At 41.7% G+C, this 12996-nt stretch overlaps 1 protein-coding gene across 7 annotated transcripts in view; it reads left to right on the forward strand.

The window, feature by feature from the left end:
• dock5 (dedicator of cytokinesis 5) overlaps positions 1-12996 on the forward strand; it is a 66095-nt gene that overhangs the window by 42173 nt on the left and 10926 nt on the right. For all 7 annotated transcript variants that reach the window (XR_009787577.1, XR_009787579.1, XR_009787578.1 and 4 more), the window contains exons 15-30: positions 2848-2946; positions 3151-3223; positions 3318-3421; positions 3622-3802; positions 5690-5787; positions 5902-5991; positions 6093-6193; positions 6313-6447; positions 6525-6636; positions 6899-6969; positions 7136-7242; positions 7409-7545; positions 11056-11151; positions 11344-11442; positions 11712-11882; positions 11976-12076. Coding sequence is in view for 4 of the 7 variants with exons in the window: in XM_061766421.1 (XP_061622405.1) it covers positions 2848-2946; positions 3151-3223; positions 3318-3421; positions 3622-3802; positions 5690-5787; positions 5902-5991; positions 6093-6193; positions 6313-6447; positions 6525-6636; positions 6899-6969; positions 7136-7242; positions 7409-7545; positions 11056-11151; positions 11344-11442; positions 11712-11882; positions 11976-12076 (1775 nt within the window). In the remaining 3 variants the exon portion in view is untranslated. The remainder of the gene's footprint in view (positions 1-2847; positions 2947-3150; positions 3224-3317; positions 3422-3621; positions 3803-5689; positions 5788-5901; positions 5992-6092; positions 6194-6312; positions 6448-6524; positions 6637-6898; positions 6970-7135; positions 7243-7408; positions 7546-11055; positions 11152-11343; positions 11443-11711; positions 11883-11975; positions 12077-12996) is intronic.

The raw sequence follows: 12996 nt of genomic DNA on the forward strand, positions 1-12996 counted from the left end.
TGGGCACTGCTGCAAATGAAGCACTTTTCATATGCAGCAGTGCCCACATTTTAAATGGGAAAAAAATCGCAGACAAGCAGGCACATTTCATTGTGGCAGCCAAAATTGCGATCATGATTAAAAATCTATTAATTGTGCAGCCCTACACCCAACTATTCTTTGCAGCCCTAGACACATCTATTTAATACAACCACATAGTTTGCTTCATGCTAACAGACAATGCACAACTCCATTGACATGTTAATGGTTAGTATTGATAGTTGTGGTTTTAGAAACAACGGATATGTGAACACAAACGGTAGAATAACATGCAGAGAGATAATATAATAATACTCACAGCCATATTTTTTTTTTATCCTCTGAAAAATGACTAATATTACAGCATCTTACTGAGTCACTTACAGTAGTTGTAGAAGTAGTATCAGTCTTCTTTGTTTGTTTCTGCATGACTGGACCATACAGTACTGCCTCCCGGTGGCCAAGGCAGGCACACCAGAAGGAAAAGCAGAATTAATTTTGTTACAGCATTTAATCATGATGCATAAACAGTTTAATTCTTAAAATTCTGTTTAATTATGTCATTACTCTGTTTTGATAAAGTACAATATTAAAGAGTGCTATTTACAAAAAACAAGCACCATATTTCTTTCGGGGTGTTCATGTGTGTTTTGAGTTATGAGCATGGTCACTGAACAAATTAAACTCTTATTTATCTGTCAGTCTGTCCGTCTGTGTGTCTCTCTGTCGAGCTATCTATCTTGATCACAGGTGTCAAACTCATTTTTGTCACGGGCCACATCGTAGTTATGACTTCCCTCGGAGGGCCGCTACAACTGTGAACCCATATAAATGAAAGATTACCTCCTATTCTGTAATTACATAGAGTATACACAACACACTGATGAATAGCCAGTTTTGAAATCAGAAGCCTATAAAAACATGTTTTTCAACTATTACAAAAAAAAATGCTTGCAAATATCTCAATGGTAATACACCAGAACACAATGAGCAATTTGGATTTGCTTTCGCGGGCCATATAAAATCATGTGGTGGGCCTGATCTGGCCCCCGGGCCACCAGTTTGACACCTGTGATCTAGATCGCTCCAACTACTGTGTTGATCGATCAATCAATAGATAGATGCAGTGTATAAAACATTTAGACAACATTTAAACAACTGCTCCATGTAATTAGTATCTGACTTATGAAGAGTGAGTGATTTAACTGACCAATCAGTGGTGTTTTGATGTATTGATGTTGTACCAGTTGTGTGAAATGTTTGCCCCTTCCTGATTTCTCATTTTCTTTGCATGTTTGTCACACTTAAATGTTTTCCACCGTCAAACAAATTTAAATATTAGTCAAAGACAACACAAGTAAACACAAAATGCAGTTTTTAAATGAAGGTGTTTATTATTGAGAAAAAATTACAAACCCACATGGCCCGGTATGGAAAGGTGAAAAAGACCAAAAGATCCTCAAAAGTTAGACATCATGCCGAGATCTAAAGAAATTCAGGAACAAATGAGAAAGAAAGTAATTGAGATCTATCAGTGTGGAAAAGGTTATGAAGCCATTTGGAAAGCTTTGGGACTCCAGCGAACCAAAGTGAGAGCCATTATCCACAAATGGCGAAAACATGGTGAACCTTCCCAGGAGGAGCTTGCTGACCAAAATTACCCCAAGAGCCCAGCGACGACTCATCCAAGAGGTCACAAAAGACCCAACAACAACATCCAAAGAACTGCAGGCCACACTTGCCTCAGTTAAGGTAAATGTTCATGACGCCACCATAAGAAAGAGACTGAGCAAAAATGGCCTACATGGCAGAGTTCCAAGACCAAAATTACTGCTGAGCAAAAAGAACATTAAGGCTTGTTTCAATTTTCAGACATCTTGATGATCCCCAAGCACTTTGGGAAAATACTCTGTGGTCTGATGAGACAAAAGTTGAACTTTTTGGAAAGTGTTTGTCCCATTACATCTGGTGTAAAAGCAACACTGCATTTCAGAAAAAGAAAATCATACCAATAGTAAAATATGGTGGTGGTGGTGTGATGGTAGTGGGGTGTTTTGGACCTGGAAGACCTACTGTGATAAATGGAACCATGAATTCTGCTCTCTACCAAGACATCCTGAAGGAGAATGTCCGACCATATCTTGGTGACCTCAAGCTGGAAGGAACTTGGGTTCTGCAGCAGGCCATTGATCCAGAACACACCATCAAATCCATCTCTCACTGGCTTAAGAAAAACAAAATGAGGATTTTGGAGTGGCCTAATCAAAGTCTGTATGCAGTTGCTGTGGCATGACCTTAAAAAGGCAGTTCATGCTTGAAAACCCTCCAATGTGGCTAAATTACAACAATTCGGCAGAGAAGTGGGCCAAAATTCCTCTTCAGCGCTGTAAGAGACTCATCGCAAGTTATCGCAAACACCTGGTTGCAATTGTTGCTGCCAAGGGTGGCCCAACCAGTTATTAGGTTTATGGGGCAATCACTTTTTCACACAAGTTAATAATAAAAAAACGTCATTTAAAAAAAAAAATGCATTTTGTGTTTACTTGTGTTGTCTTTGACTAGAAATACTTACATGTGTTTGATGATGAAAAACATTTATGTGTGACAAATATGCAAAAAACAAAGAAATCAAGAAGGGGGCAAATACTTTTTCATACCACTGTACATGTACTGTAGACAGGCCAAAGCAGAAAGGTGTGTCATAAATATGAGCACAAACCACTGTGCAATCTGTGTAATAAAAACACTGGAGAAGTTTTCATCTGGATGCATGTAAAGTCGTTAATCCTGCCACATGGCTTAATATTAATTACAATTTTCATTTTATAGAAGGCAATATTTCCTGGGGCTGGTTACGATGGTATCACAGAGTACAAGTCTGTCATTTACTACCAGGTGAAGCAACCCTGTTGGAATGAAACAGTGAAGGTAAGCTTATGTCATGGAACCATGTGCACCATTGAGCATGACACCCCATGGTTCAAATTTGTTTGGAAAATGGACTTAAGATAGCTCAGTGTTATGAACTAATCTTAAAGGAAAGACACCAAGCTACAATGTGCTGATGAAGTAAGTCTGCATAATCATGTATTTTGCAGCTGTAATTCCTCAATTTTTTACCTCCTCTACAAGGTGACAATTCCCATTGAAGACGTGTGCCGCTGTCACCTGAGGGTGATGTTTCGACATAGATCCTCCCAGGACTGTGAGTCAATGTGACTTACTGTGACTTATTTATATGACAAGCACCCTCATTTAATTATAACAGAGCTCAGCTTCTGCTCCTCTGTATCCTTCAGCTAGGGACAAATCTGAAAAACCCTTTGGTATGGCTTTTGTCCGCCTAATGAGAGGAGATGGGACAACACTCAGGGATGGAAGGCACGAGCCTATCGTCTATAAGGTAGTCTACAAGGCTTGTACTTTCATTAAAAAAATAAAAATCGCAGACTATAACACTTATCCGACAGCTCAAAAAAATGCATAGTCTGTGCGCAACTGACAGTGTAGATTAATTATGAAACTCTCTTTAGTAAGTATGTAATTAAATATCCATTGATTTATTTCCCTCAAGACTCATTCCCTATTTTATGAATTTCTTAGGTTGACATGAAAAAGGCAGATGATGCAAAGGTTTATCTGGCCTTGCCAGGGACCTGGGCTGAAGTGAGGGAGAAGGAGAAACAAACAGGAAAGCAGTTCCACCATTCAGGAGTGATCCTTGTCACTAAGGACAGCTTCCAGATTTCCACACTTACCTGCTCCACTAAACTTACTCAGAACGGTATTTCAAAGCGCTTTTTTTGTTTCCTAATCTGTTTCGCAATCTGTCTGGCTAAAAATGTAAATGTCTCTCGTTCATAAGTACAACACCAATTCCAATGAAGTTGGGACGTTGTGTTAAACATAAATAAAAACAGAATACAGTGATTTGCAAATCATGTTCAACCTATATTTAATTGAATACACTACAAAGACAAGATATTTAATGTTCAAATTGATAAACTTTATTGTTTTTAGCAAATCATCAATAACTTAGAATTTTATGGCTGCAACACATTCCAAAAAAGCTGGGACAGGTGGCAAAAAAGACTGAGAAAGTTGAGTAATGCTCATCAAACACCTGTTTGGAACATCCCACAGGTGAACAGGTTAATTGGGAACAGGTGGGTTCCATGATTGGGTATAAAAGGAGCTTCCCTGAATTGCTCAGTCATTCACAAGCAAAGATGGGGCGAGGTTCACCTCTTTGTGAACAAGTGAGTGAGAAAATATTTGAACAGTTTAAGGACAATGTTCTTCAACGTACAATTGCAAGGTATTCAGGGATTTCATCATCTACAGTCCATAATATCATCAAAAGATTCAGAGAAAATCTGGTGAAATCGCTGCATGTAAGCGGCAAGGTCAAAAACCAACATTGAATGCCCGTTACCTTCGATCTCTCATGCGGCACTGCATCAACAACTGACATCTATGTGGAAAGGATATCACAACATGGGCTCAGGAACACTTCAGAAAACCAATGTCAGTAAATACAGTTCGGCGCTACATCCATAAGTGCAACTTGAAACTCTACTATGTAAAGCAAAAGCCATTTATCAACAACAAACCAGAAACGCCGCCGGCTTCTCTGGGCCCGAGCTCATCTAAGATGGACTGATGCAAAGTGGAAAAGTTTTCTGTGGTCCAACGAGTCCACATTTCAAATTGTTTTTGGAAATTGTGGACGTCGTGTCCTCCGGGCCAAAGAGGAAAAGAACCATCCGGACTGTTATGGACACAAAGATCAAAAGCCAGCATCTGTGATGGTATGGGGTTGTGTTAGTGCCAATGGCATGGGTAACTTACACATCTGTGAAGGCACCATTCATGCTGAAAGGTAAATACAGGTTTTGGAGAAACATATGCTCCCATCCAAGCAACATCTTTTTCACGGACACACCTGCTTATTTCAGCAAGACAATGCCAAACCACATTCTGCATGTGTTACAACAGCCTGGCTTTGTAGTCAAAGAGTGCGGCGACTAGACTGGCCTCCCTGCAGTCCAGACCTGTCTCCCATTGAAAATGTGTGGCACATTATGAAATACGACAACGGAGACCCCGGACTGTTGAACAGCTGAAGCTGTACATCGAGCAAGAATGGGAAAGAATTCCACCTACAAAGCTTCAACAATTAGTGTCCTCAGTTCCCAAACGTTTATTGATTATTGTTAAAAGAAAAGGTGATGTAACACAGCGGTAAACATGACCCTGTCCCAGCATTTTTGGAACGTGTTGCAGCCATAAAATTAAAAGTTAATGATTATTTGCTAAAAACAATAAAGTTTATCAGTTTGAACATTAAATATCTTGTCTTCGTAGTGTATTCAATTAAATATAGGTTGAACATGGTTTGCAAATCATTGTATTCTGTTTTTATTTATGTTTAACACAACATCCCAACTTCATTGGAATTGAGGTTGTAATTTTTTTAGATGAAACAAGTTTTACATTGGATAGCTGCTGCACAACACAGCCCACATCACCTCCGCTGCTACATTGTTTGAATTTAATTGAGCTGTTCTCTTGTTACTTATATTCTGTTGACAGTCTTGTTTATTGATACCGATCTAGTTGTCTTGATGTAATTGAAATTTCAAGTTCATCTATGTTCACAAATCTTTAGTTGATCTCCTCGGCCTGTTGAACTGGAGGTCTAACCCAGACGATCTTGACCAGATCCTGCAGAGGCTGATGGAGGTCGAAGGCGGGGAGATAGTCAAAGTAGATGCTCTACGCTGCTAATGTCACACTAAATATTTATTAGGATGCTATATGTTATAGACAGTTTAGATTTTTTAATGACATTTTTATAATAAGCTTTGGTTTTATTCACAGTTTCTCCAGGACACTCTGGATGCTCTGTTCAACATCATGATGGAGACGTCAGAAAAGGACACCTATGACACACTGGTGTTCAACGCCTTGGTTAGTTTTTGATTGACACCTGTTACCTTTTGGCAAGACTACACTTCATCACACAATAAATGTAGTTTTTCTTCTGCTCCTTACTCCTTCATTTTCTGTAGGTTTTCATTATCACGCTGATTGGTGACATCAAATTTCAGCACTTTAACCCAGTCCTTGAAACCTACATTAACAAGCATTTCAGTGCCACTTTGGCCTACATGTGAGTTCCTCCCATCTTAAATTGCTCGCAACACAACACCTTGATTTGTGTGATTCTCCTCCTACCTTATAGTGTAATTACCAGAAGACCTAAGGTCAAACTTTTGTTTGCATTTTCAGGAAGCTTACCAGGGTGCTCAACCACTATGTAGGCCATGCAGAAGAGCCTTTTCTGACTGAGAAGCTCTATGTGGCACTCAAGGCTCTCAAATATTTGTTCAGGTTTATTGTCCAGTCACGGATCCTTTACCTAAGGTATCTAAGAGGTGCTCATACTCCCACTCATACGGTTCTTTTGGACGAATAGCTTGTAATGTTATCCACCTTGACAGATTCTATGGAAACAGTGAAGATGGGGATGCTTTCTTCAACTCGATTCGTTCTCTATTCCTGTCATTCAACACTCTCATGGACAGACCACTTGATGAGGGAGTGAAAATAAAGGTTTGAGTTGTGTGGTTATGTTACTTCATTAATTACTTGCCAAACGCTGTGGCCTGTAAGTGACTGTAGCTATCCATTACTGTATAACTAGTCAAATTTTGGAATAGTTAAGCAAATCAATGATCTGTAAAATACTTGTAGGCTACCTGCTGGCATTGTCAGCCAGGTAAAGAGATGCTCTGCTATGATGTTTGTAGAGACTATACCAAGCAAATCCATTACTATGCAAACCCATTATTATGCCTACACTTTGTATTTTCAGGGGGCGATATTGAAATACCTCCCCAGCATCATTAATGACATCCAGTCGGTTTTTGATCCTGTGGAGTTAAGGTAATTCTCAAGTGGGGCTGCACAGCTAGGAATGATATTTCATTATGAATTATTTCTGAGATTTTTCTCTCAATCCTGCTGCTGTAATGTCAAGAACAAATCATGTGAGCTGCTTGTTTTTTAGATAATTACAACATAGGAATTGAAATGCGTTCTCATTTTACAGCATTCTGCTCACAAAGTTTATTGAGAGCATTCCTGACTCTCAGCTTGTGCGTCAGAAGCTGGGCTGCATGTGCAAAATGGTGGAGAGTGACCTTTTCATGCAGCCAGGTAGGTGTTTTGAAGCCTGAAGCCACATAATGAAATTTCACACAAGATACAATGAAAAAAGGAAACCACTGCCTCACACTCATATAGAGCTTTGTCACAGCCCCTACAGGGACTAGAAAATCAGCATGTTATCCCGTGACCACATTTCTCTGCTTTGTTTCCACAGATTGTCGAGATGTGCTTCTGCCTCTTGTCAATGACCAGCTGAGTGGGCAGCTGGATGATCACTCCAGTAAACCTGACTATGAGGCCTGTGTACAACTGCTTAGCACGATGTTGGACATTCTGGATCGCAAGGATGTGGTAAGGAGTCAAACTAACATCTAAATGGCTGGCACCTCAGGATACAATTACAGAAGCATCTTGTCAAAAGAAGATTACAGGCACACATGGCCTGGGTTTATAGATCTACAGATAGAAGACACATTAAAAGAAAAGTCTAAATAGTCAAAATGGTGCTGATTTGGTGCATAAATGAGTGGATATGCTGTTCAAACACATAAGTCCATGTGAATGCAAAGAGACAAGCATTTATACTAATGCTCTTGTGCGTTTGAAAAATGTTTCCTATTGAAGGAATACTGACAGAAGCATTTACACACTCATAACAAATATATGTAGATTTTGTTGTTGTTATTATTTTGTTCCATCCTATGGTCTTTCCACCTGAGGCTGAGCGCTAGGGGGTCAGTTGCAAGGTAAGATGGGTGATGGCCTCGACAGTCCAATCCCTGGCTATAGAAGCTGGGTCTCGGGATGTGGAACGTCACTTCTCAGGCAGGGAACAAGCTGGAGCTGAATTTATTTCCCCCCAGCTTGGCGCCTGTACGTTGGGGTTCACATCGGTGGCTGAAAGCGTAGCCCCCACTGCTTTCAGGTTGGGGAAGGGTTTTTTTGACTGTTGTTTGTGCCGGTGCATCAAACAGCAGCTCAGAGTACCCAAGCTTTTAGAAGTCATTAGAGGGGGTGCTGGAGAGCGCTCCCGCTGGTGACTTCCTTGTTCTGCTTGGGAACTTTAGGAGTTTTAATGTTCATGTGGGCAATGCCAGTCATGCCCTGATTGGGAGGAATTACCCCCGCCCCCAAACTGAACCTGAACGGTGCTTTGTCATTGGACTTCTGAACACTATGTTCAAGAAAGGGTTTTCATATGTGCAAGATACCGTACGCCGCAGATCAATGATGGACCTTGCAGCCCCAAGTCTTGGACACTCGGGTCAAAAATAGGGGCACAGCTGTGTTACTGATCACCACCTGGTGGTGTGTTGGAGCTGCAATGGTGGGAGAGGAAGTCACACCTGCCAGACTCAAAACGTAAAGTGAGGGTCTATTGTGAATGTTTGCCGGCGTCCCCTGTCAGATGTTTTGACTCCCACCTCTGGCAGAATTTTGACCACGTCCCGTCCCAACAGAGTGGGCAATGTTTCCCTACCCCCCGTTGTCATTATATCTTTTGTCACTAATTCTGTTCATAACCTCTCTGGTCAAAATTTCAAGGCACAGCTGAGACTTTGGGGGATCTGGTTTGGTGACCTCATTGCTTTTTTCAGATTATCTGCGCCTGTTGGGTTCATCAAGGCGGGATCTCCAACTCTCACTGCAACAGTTCCCAGTCCGCAGTTATGCAGACTCTGCATCGGTCTGTGTGATGAAGGAGGGTAGCTCAAAGGCGCAACGTTCTGGATTCACCGGTATATGCAACTTCCCACCTTGACCTATAGTCACAAGCTGTGTGTAGATTAGGTCAGGGAAGAGCGTACTGGCTGGAATGTTGGGCGGGGGCGGGGGGGTTCTGTGGTCGGTGCTGTGGGGCTGGGTGGGGCGGCCCTCTTCGCCTGTGGTTGTCCTGCCTGATGGGCCCGACCTGCATGAGCCATGCCTTTTAATCACTCACCTAGCGCACCACTCACTATAAATATTTTTCTCACTAGTCACATCTAGGCACACATACATATCCAAGGGTTCCTGTGGGACTGGTATGGGTGCGGGTGTCGAACCGGGTTTCAACACGTTAGTGCTGTTTCCCTGTCCGGGCGCCCTGCCTGCCCCCCTGGATATGAATGCATCACACACACACTCATCCCCACGTGTCTTTTAATACACCACATACACCCATCTCTGGGGGACGGTGGGTCTAGGGTCGGGCGGATTTGGCTGTTAGGCAGCAGTGGCTGGGAGCCCTGCCCCCACCGGCTCACTGGCCTCTCCAGATTTTAATGCACCACACCACTCGGGGGAGCACTAATACACAGGGTAGGGCCAATGACTGCCAGTCGGGGACCTGACAGTCATAGTAACAGTGGGGGAGGTGGGTTCTCACTAGCTTCATGGCGGTGCTCCTGAGGCCGGGCCCCCCAGGCTGAATGACTACTTGACGTTGGGGCTCCCCTCTCATGCCCCACGGCTGCTCCCTGGGTTCCCCCCCTTATTGTTCCCTTGTCGGGCGCCCCTATCCGTCCTCCTTTCCAACATACAAGGGACACCGTCCCACCCTCGGGCTGGGCGGGGACTGGCTGCATTGTGGGGTGGGGGTTGGCTTGGGGGGTGGCATTGGGTCTCTGCGGCCTCCTCCGGATGGCTAGTTGCCGTAGCGCCTCGGTGGGGCCGGCGGACTGCCCTGGGTCCCTCGGTGTGGGATGTGTCCCGTCCGCCGGGCTGCTCTTGGGTGGACTCCTTGGCCCGATCCCGCCTCTTGATTGATTGGGTGTAGTCCTCAGCCACAGCAGTGCAGGCACAGCACTTACAGGACACCTCTGTCAGTCATTGTGCATGCGAAACTGTGTCAATTCACTTGCATGTGTCCGCAGGCACACGCCCCTGGGACTTTTTCGCTGGGTGCTGGGCGACAAATAACTCATATGCGAATTGCTTGGGTATCCCCTCACTCACACTCTCGTCCAATAGACTTATTATAAGAATGAATAATGAATAATGAATTAATTATAATTATAATTTATATAGTCACTCCCACCACACTTCAATTGTACAGCTGTGTTCACGACCCTTGTCCTGCATGCTTCTTCTCCTGTCCTTGTCTTGTCCTTCCCTCACAGGGTGTAGCACTACTGCCCCATACAACATTCATATCTAATGTTTAATTGTTCTAGATATATAAGGATTTACTTTTCTCATCTTGTTTACAATTAGTGCTTTGTCTCTTGTCTTCTTTTCTCACTCCCCTTTAGAAACTTTGTTCTGTTAGGCTGATCGACTCTGATTCTCAATAAATATCAATTATAATACTAAGAAACCACAGCGGCAGCTTAAAAACTCCACTGTGACACAGTAAAACTGTTCCGGCATAAAAGGGATTAAAATATTCCATTCTGCTTGACCTAACAGCTGAACAGGACAAAAAAATAAAAAATGAAACACAAAGGTCAGGGAAAAGGGAATTAGCTTCCCCCTCAGACTGAACATGGATAAATGGAAGAAGATGGATGGATGGATGGATTATTTTGCTCATTCTTCCTACAACAAAACATGCAGGTTTTTCTCTCTATTTCCTCTTAAAATGTCTGAGGGAATTTGAATTTCTAGTTTGGGTTGAGTTATAGTAAAAGTTCAATGTTTGATCATTATCATCCCCTTCTAACCAGCCACTTTCCGTTTGTTTTGCATGGAGTGTTTCTTTTGTCGTATCTGTTCTTTTCCCTTCACATTTTCGCTTGGAGTAGGTTAAACTTCTTGCGTTCATCATACATAATTTGAGTTATTATGTATCGCACATTACTCAATTTGAGTAGTTTACCACAGTACTTTTCACTAAATGAATACCTCTGTAATAGTGTACATGTGATTGCATTTGTGTAGGGTCCGACCAGAGGACACGTTCAGCTGATCATGGAACGCCTGCTTCGCAGGGTTAATCGCACTGTCATAGGCATGGACAGATCTTCCCCCCTCATTGTAAGTGTGATGTCACTGCCAGAATAGAGTATGTCCTCGCGAAGTGTCGACATTAATGACACTGAATTATGTCTTTATAAAGGGGCAAAATATACAATAAGACAAACAACAGGTGCTCTGAATGTTCTATTGTGTGAGCAAGGGAATTACTGAAAATTAATGTAATGTAAGAAATAACCTTCTCTGTGACAGGGCCACTATTTGTCCTGCATGACAGCTGTCCTGAAGCAGATGGATGACATGCATTATGCCCACTATATCGGCACCTTTAAGACGAGACAGGATATCATTGTAAGTGTTCTGGTGCTGCCCTTGTTAGCTGCTGTACGCCTCACCCTGAAACAATTAATCAATAATGGACATTAAACCGCCCATGCCACTTTCTACTCTATGGAGAATATTGATTGTGAACATATCATTCAGTTGATGGGAATGTCACGATGATGTCGGTGGGCCATTATTGGTCAGAACATGATAAGAGCCTGACATGCAGCAATGCTGCCTTTTGGATTTAACTCTTCTCCAACTAGCGTTTACTATGAAGCTTCTCCTATCATCAGGACTTCCTCATGGAGACGTTCATCATGTTCAAGGACCTCATGGGGAAGGTCTTTCCTGCGGATTGGATGATTATGAACCTGGTGCAGATGCAAGTATTCCTGAGGGCCATCAACCAGTATTCTGATGTCCTCAACATGTATTTCTTAGACGAAGCACATTTCGAACTCCAGGTCAGCTTCGTTTTTTCTTTCTTTGTTTTAACAGAAACTCATTATTTGTCACATTATATGGATTAGTATTTTAAACCTATGCACCCTTCACAGCTGTGGAATAGCTACTTTCATTTGACCGTGGCATTCCTCACCCATAAGACACTGCAACTTGAATCCTTCTCTCAAGAGAAACGAAACAAGATACTAAACAAGTGAGATTTTTTTATTCATGCAGTAAATGTGTCCTATCCATGATGCATTGGATTTGCTCCTCCTGAGAGTTTTAATTACAGAATACACTCCACAGGTTTATTACATTATTATATATCGATGTAGCTGTACATACCTTGAAATAGAAGCTGGAATGTTGATTTGTTGTCTCATATTATTCTTTTCATGTCAAGCCTGTGTTTTCGGTTTACAGTAAGCCTATAGCAAAAATAAAGGAAGTGGCTTCACTGTTCTAATACTTTGGGAGTGGAGAGTATTTCTAACACTCATTGAGAATTTCATATTGGCCAAGAATAGTATTTTCTTCTAATTTTGACAAATGTCTGACACATTTTGTCAGTGGTTTGAAGAGTTGATAAATATCTGATTGACAAACTCAACCACTAGGTAGTATGGAAGCCCATTCCTGCCGGAAAAAAAAAAGTTTTTCTTTTTTTCTTTTATCAGATAGGAAGCCCATTTCCACCAGTTAAATAAATAAAATAACTATAAGTGGAGCCTGTTTTTTTTTCTTTTTTTTTAACGTAGTAAATTAAAAAAAGAGAGGAGAAAAAAAAGCTGCCAAAGATCTTCCATGCTATGTGTAGTGCCAAAGGCACAAGTTGGAAGTTGGAGCTTTGCAGATTTTGCTGATTTTATTGGAATCTATGTCATTATAAAATAGTACTTTAGGATAGGATATTATCACGTCAGCCTATAACCACAATTCACATCATTTTACTACATTTTGTATTGAGTACACAATACCTTATAAAGTGCACTTTTAGATTCCCGTTGAGTGCAACAATTGTTTAAAACCTTGCTTGTTGCCAATGGATGCGATTGCAAACATGAATGGGCTTCCATAGTTATGACAGTGGCAAAAAATATAGAAAAAAAATCTCACTGGTGGAAAAAAAAA

The sequence above is a fragment of the Phyllopteryx taeniolatus genome, chromosome 3 (assembly GCF_024500385.1).
Source record: "Phyllopteryx taeniolatus isolate TA_2022b chromosome 3, UOR_Ptae_1.2, whole genome shotgun sequence".
NCBI lineage: Eukaryota > Metazoa > Chordata > Actinopteri > Syngnathiformes > Syngnathidae > Phyllopteryx > Phyllopteryx taeniolatus.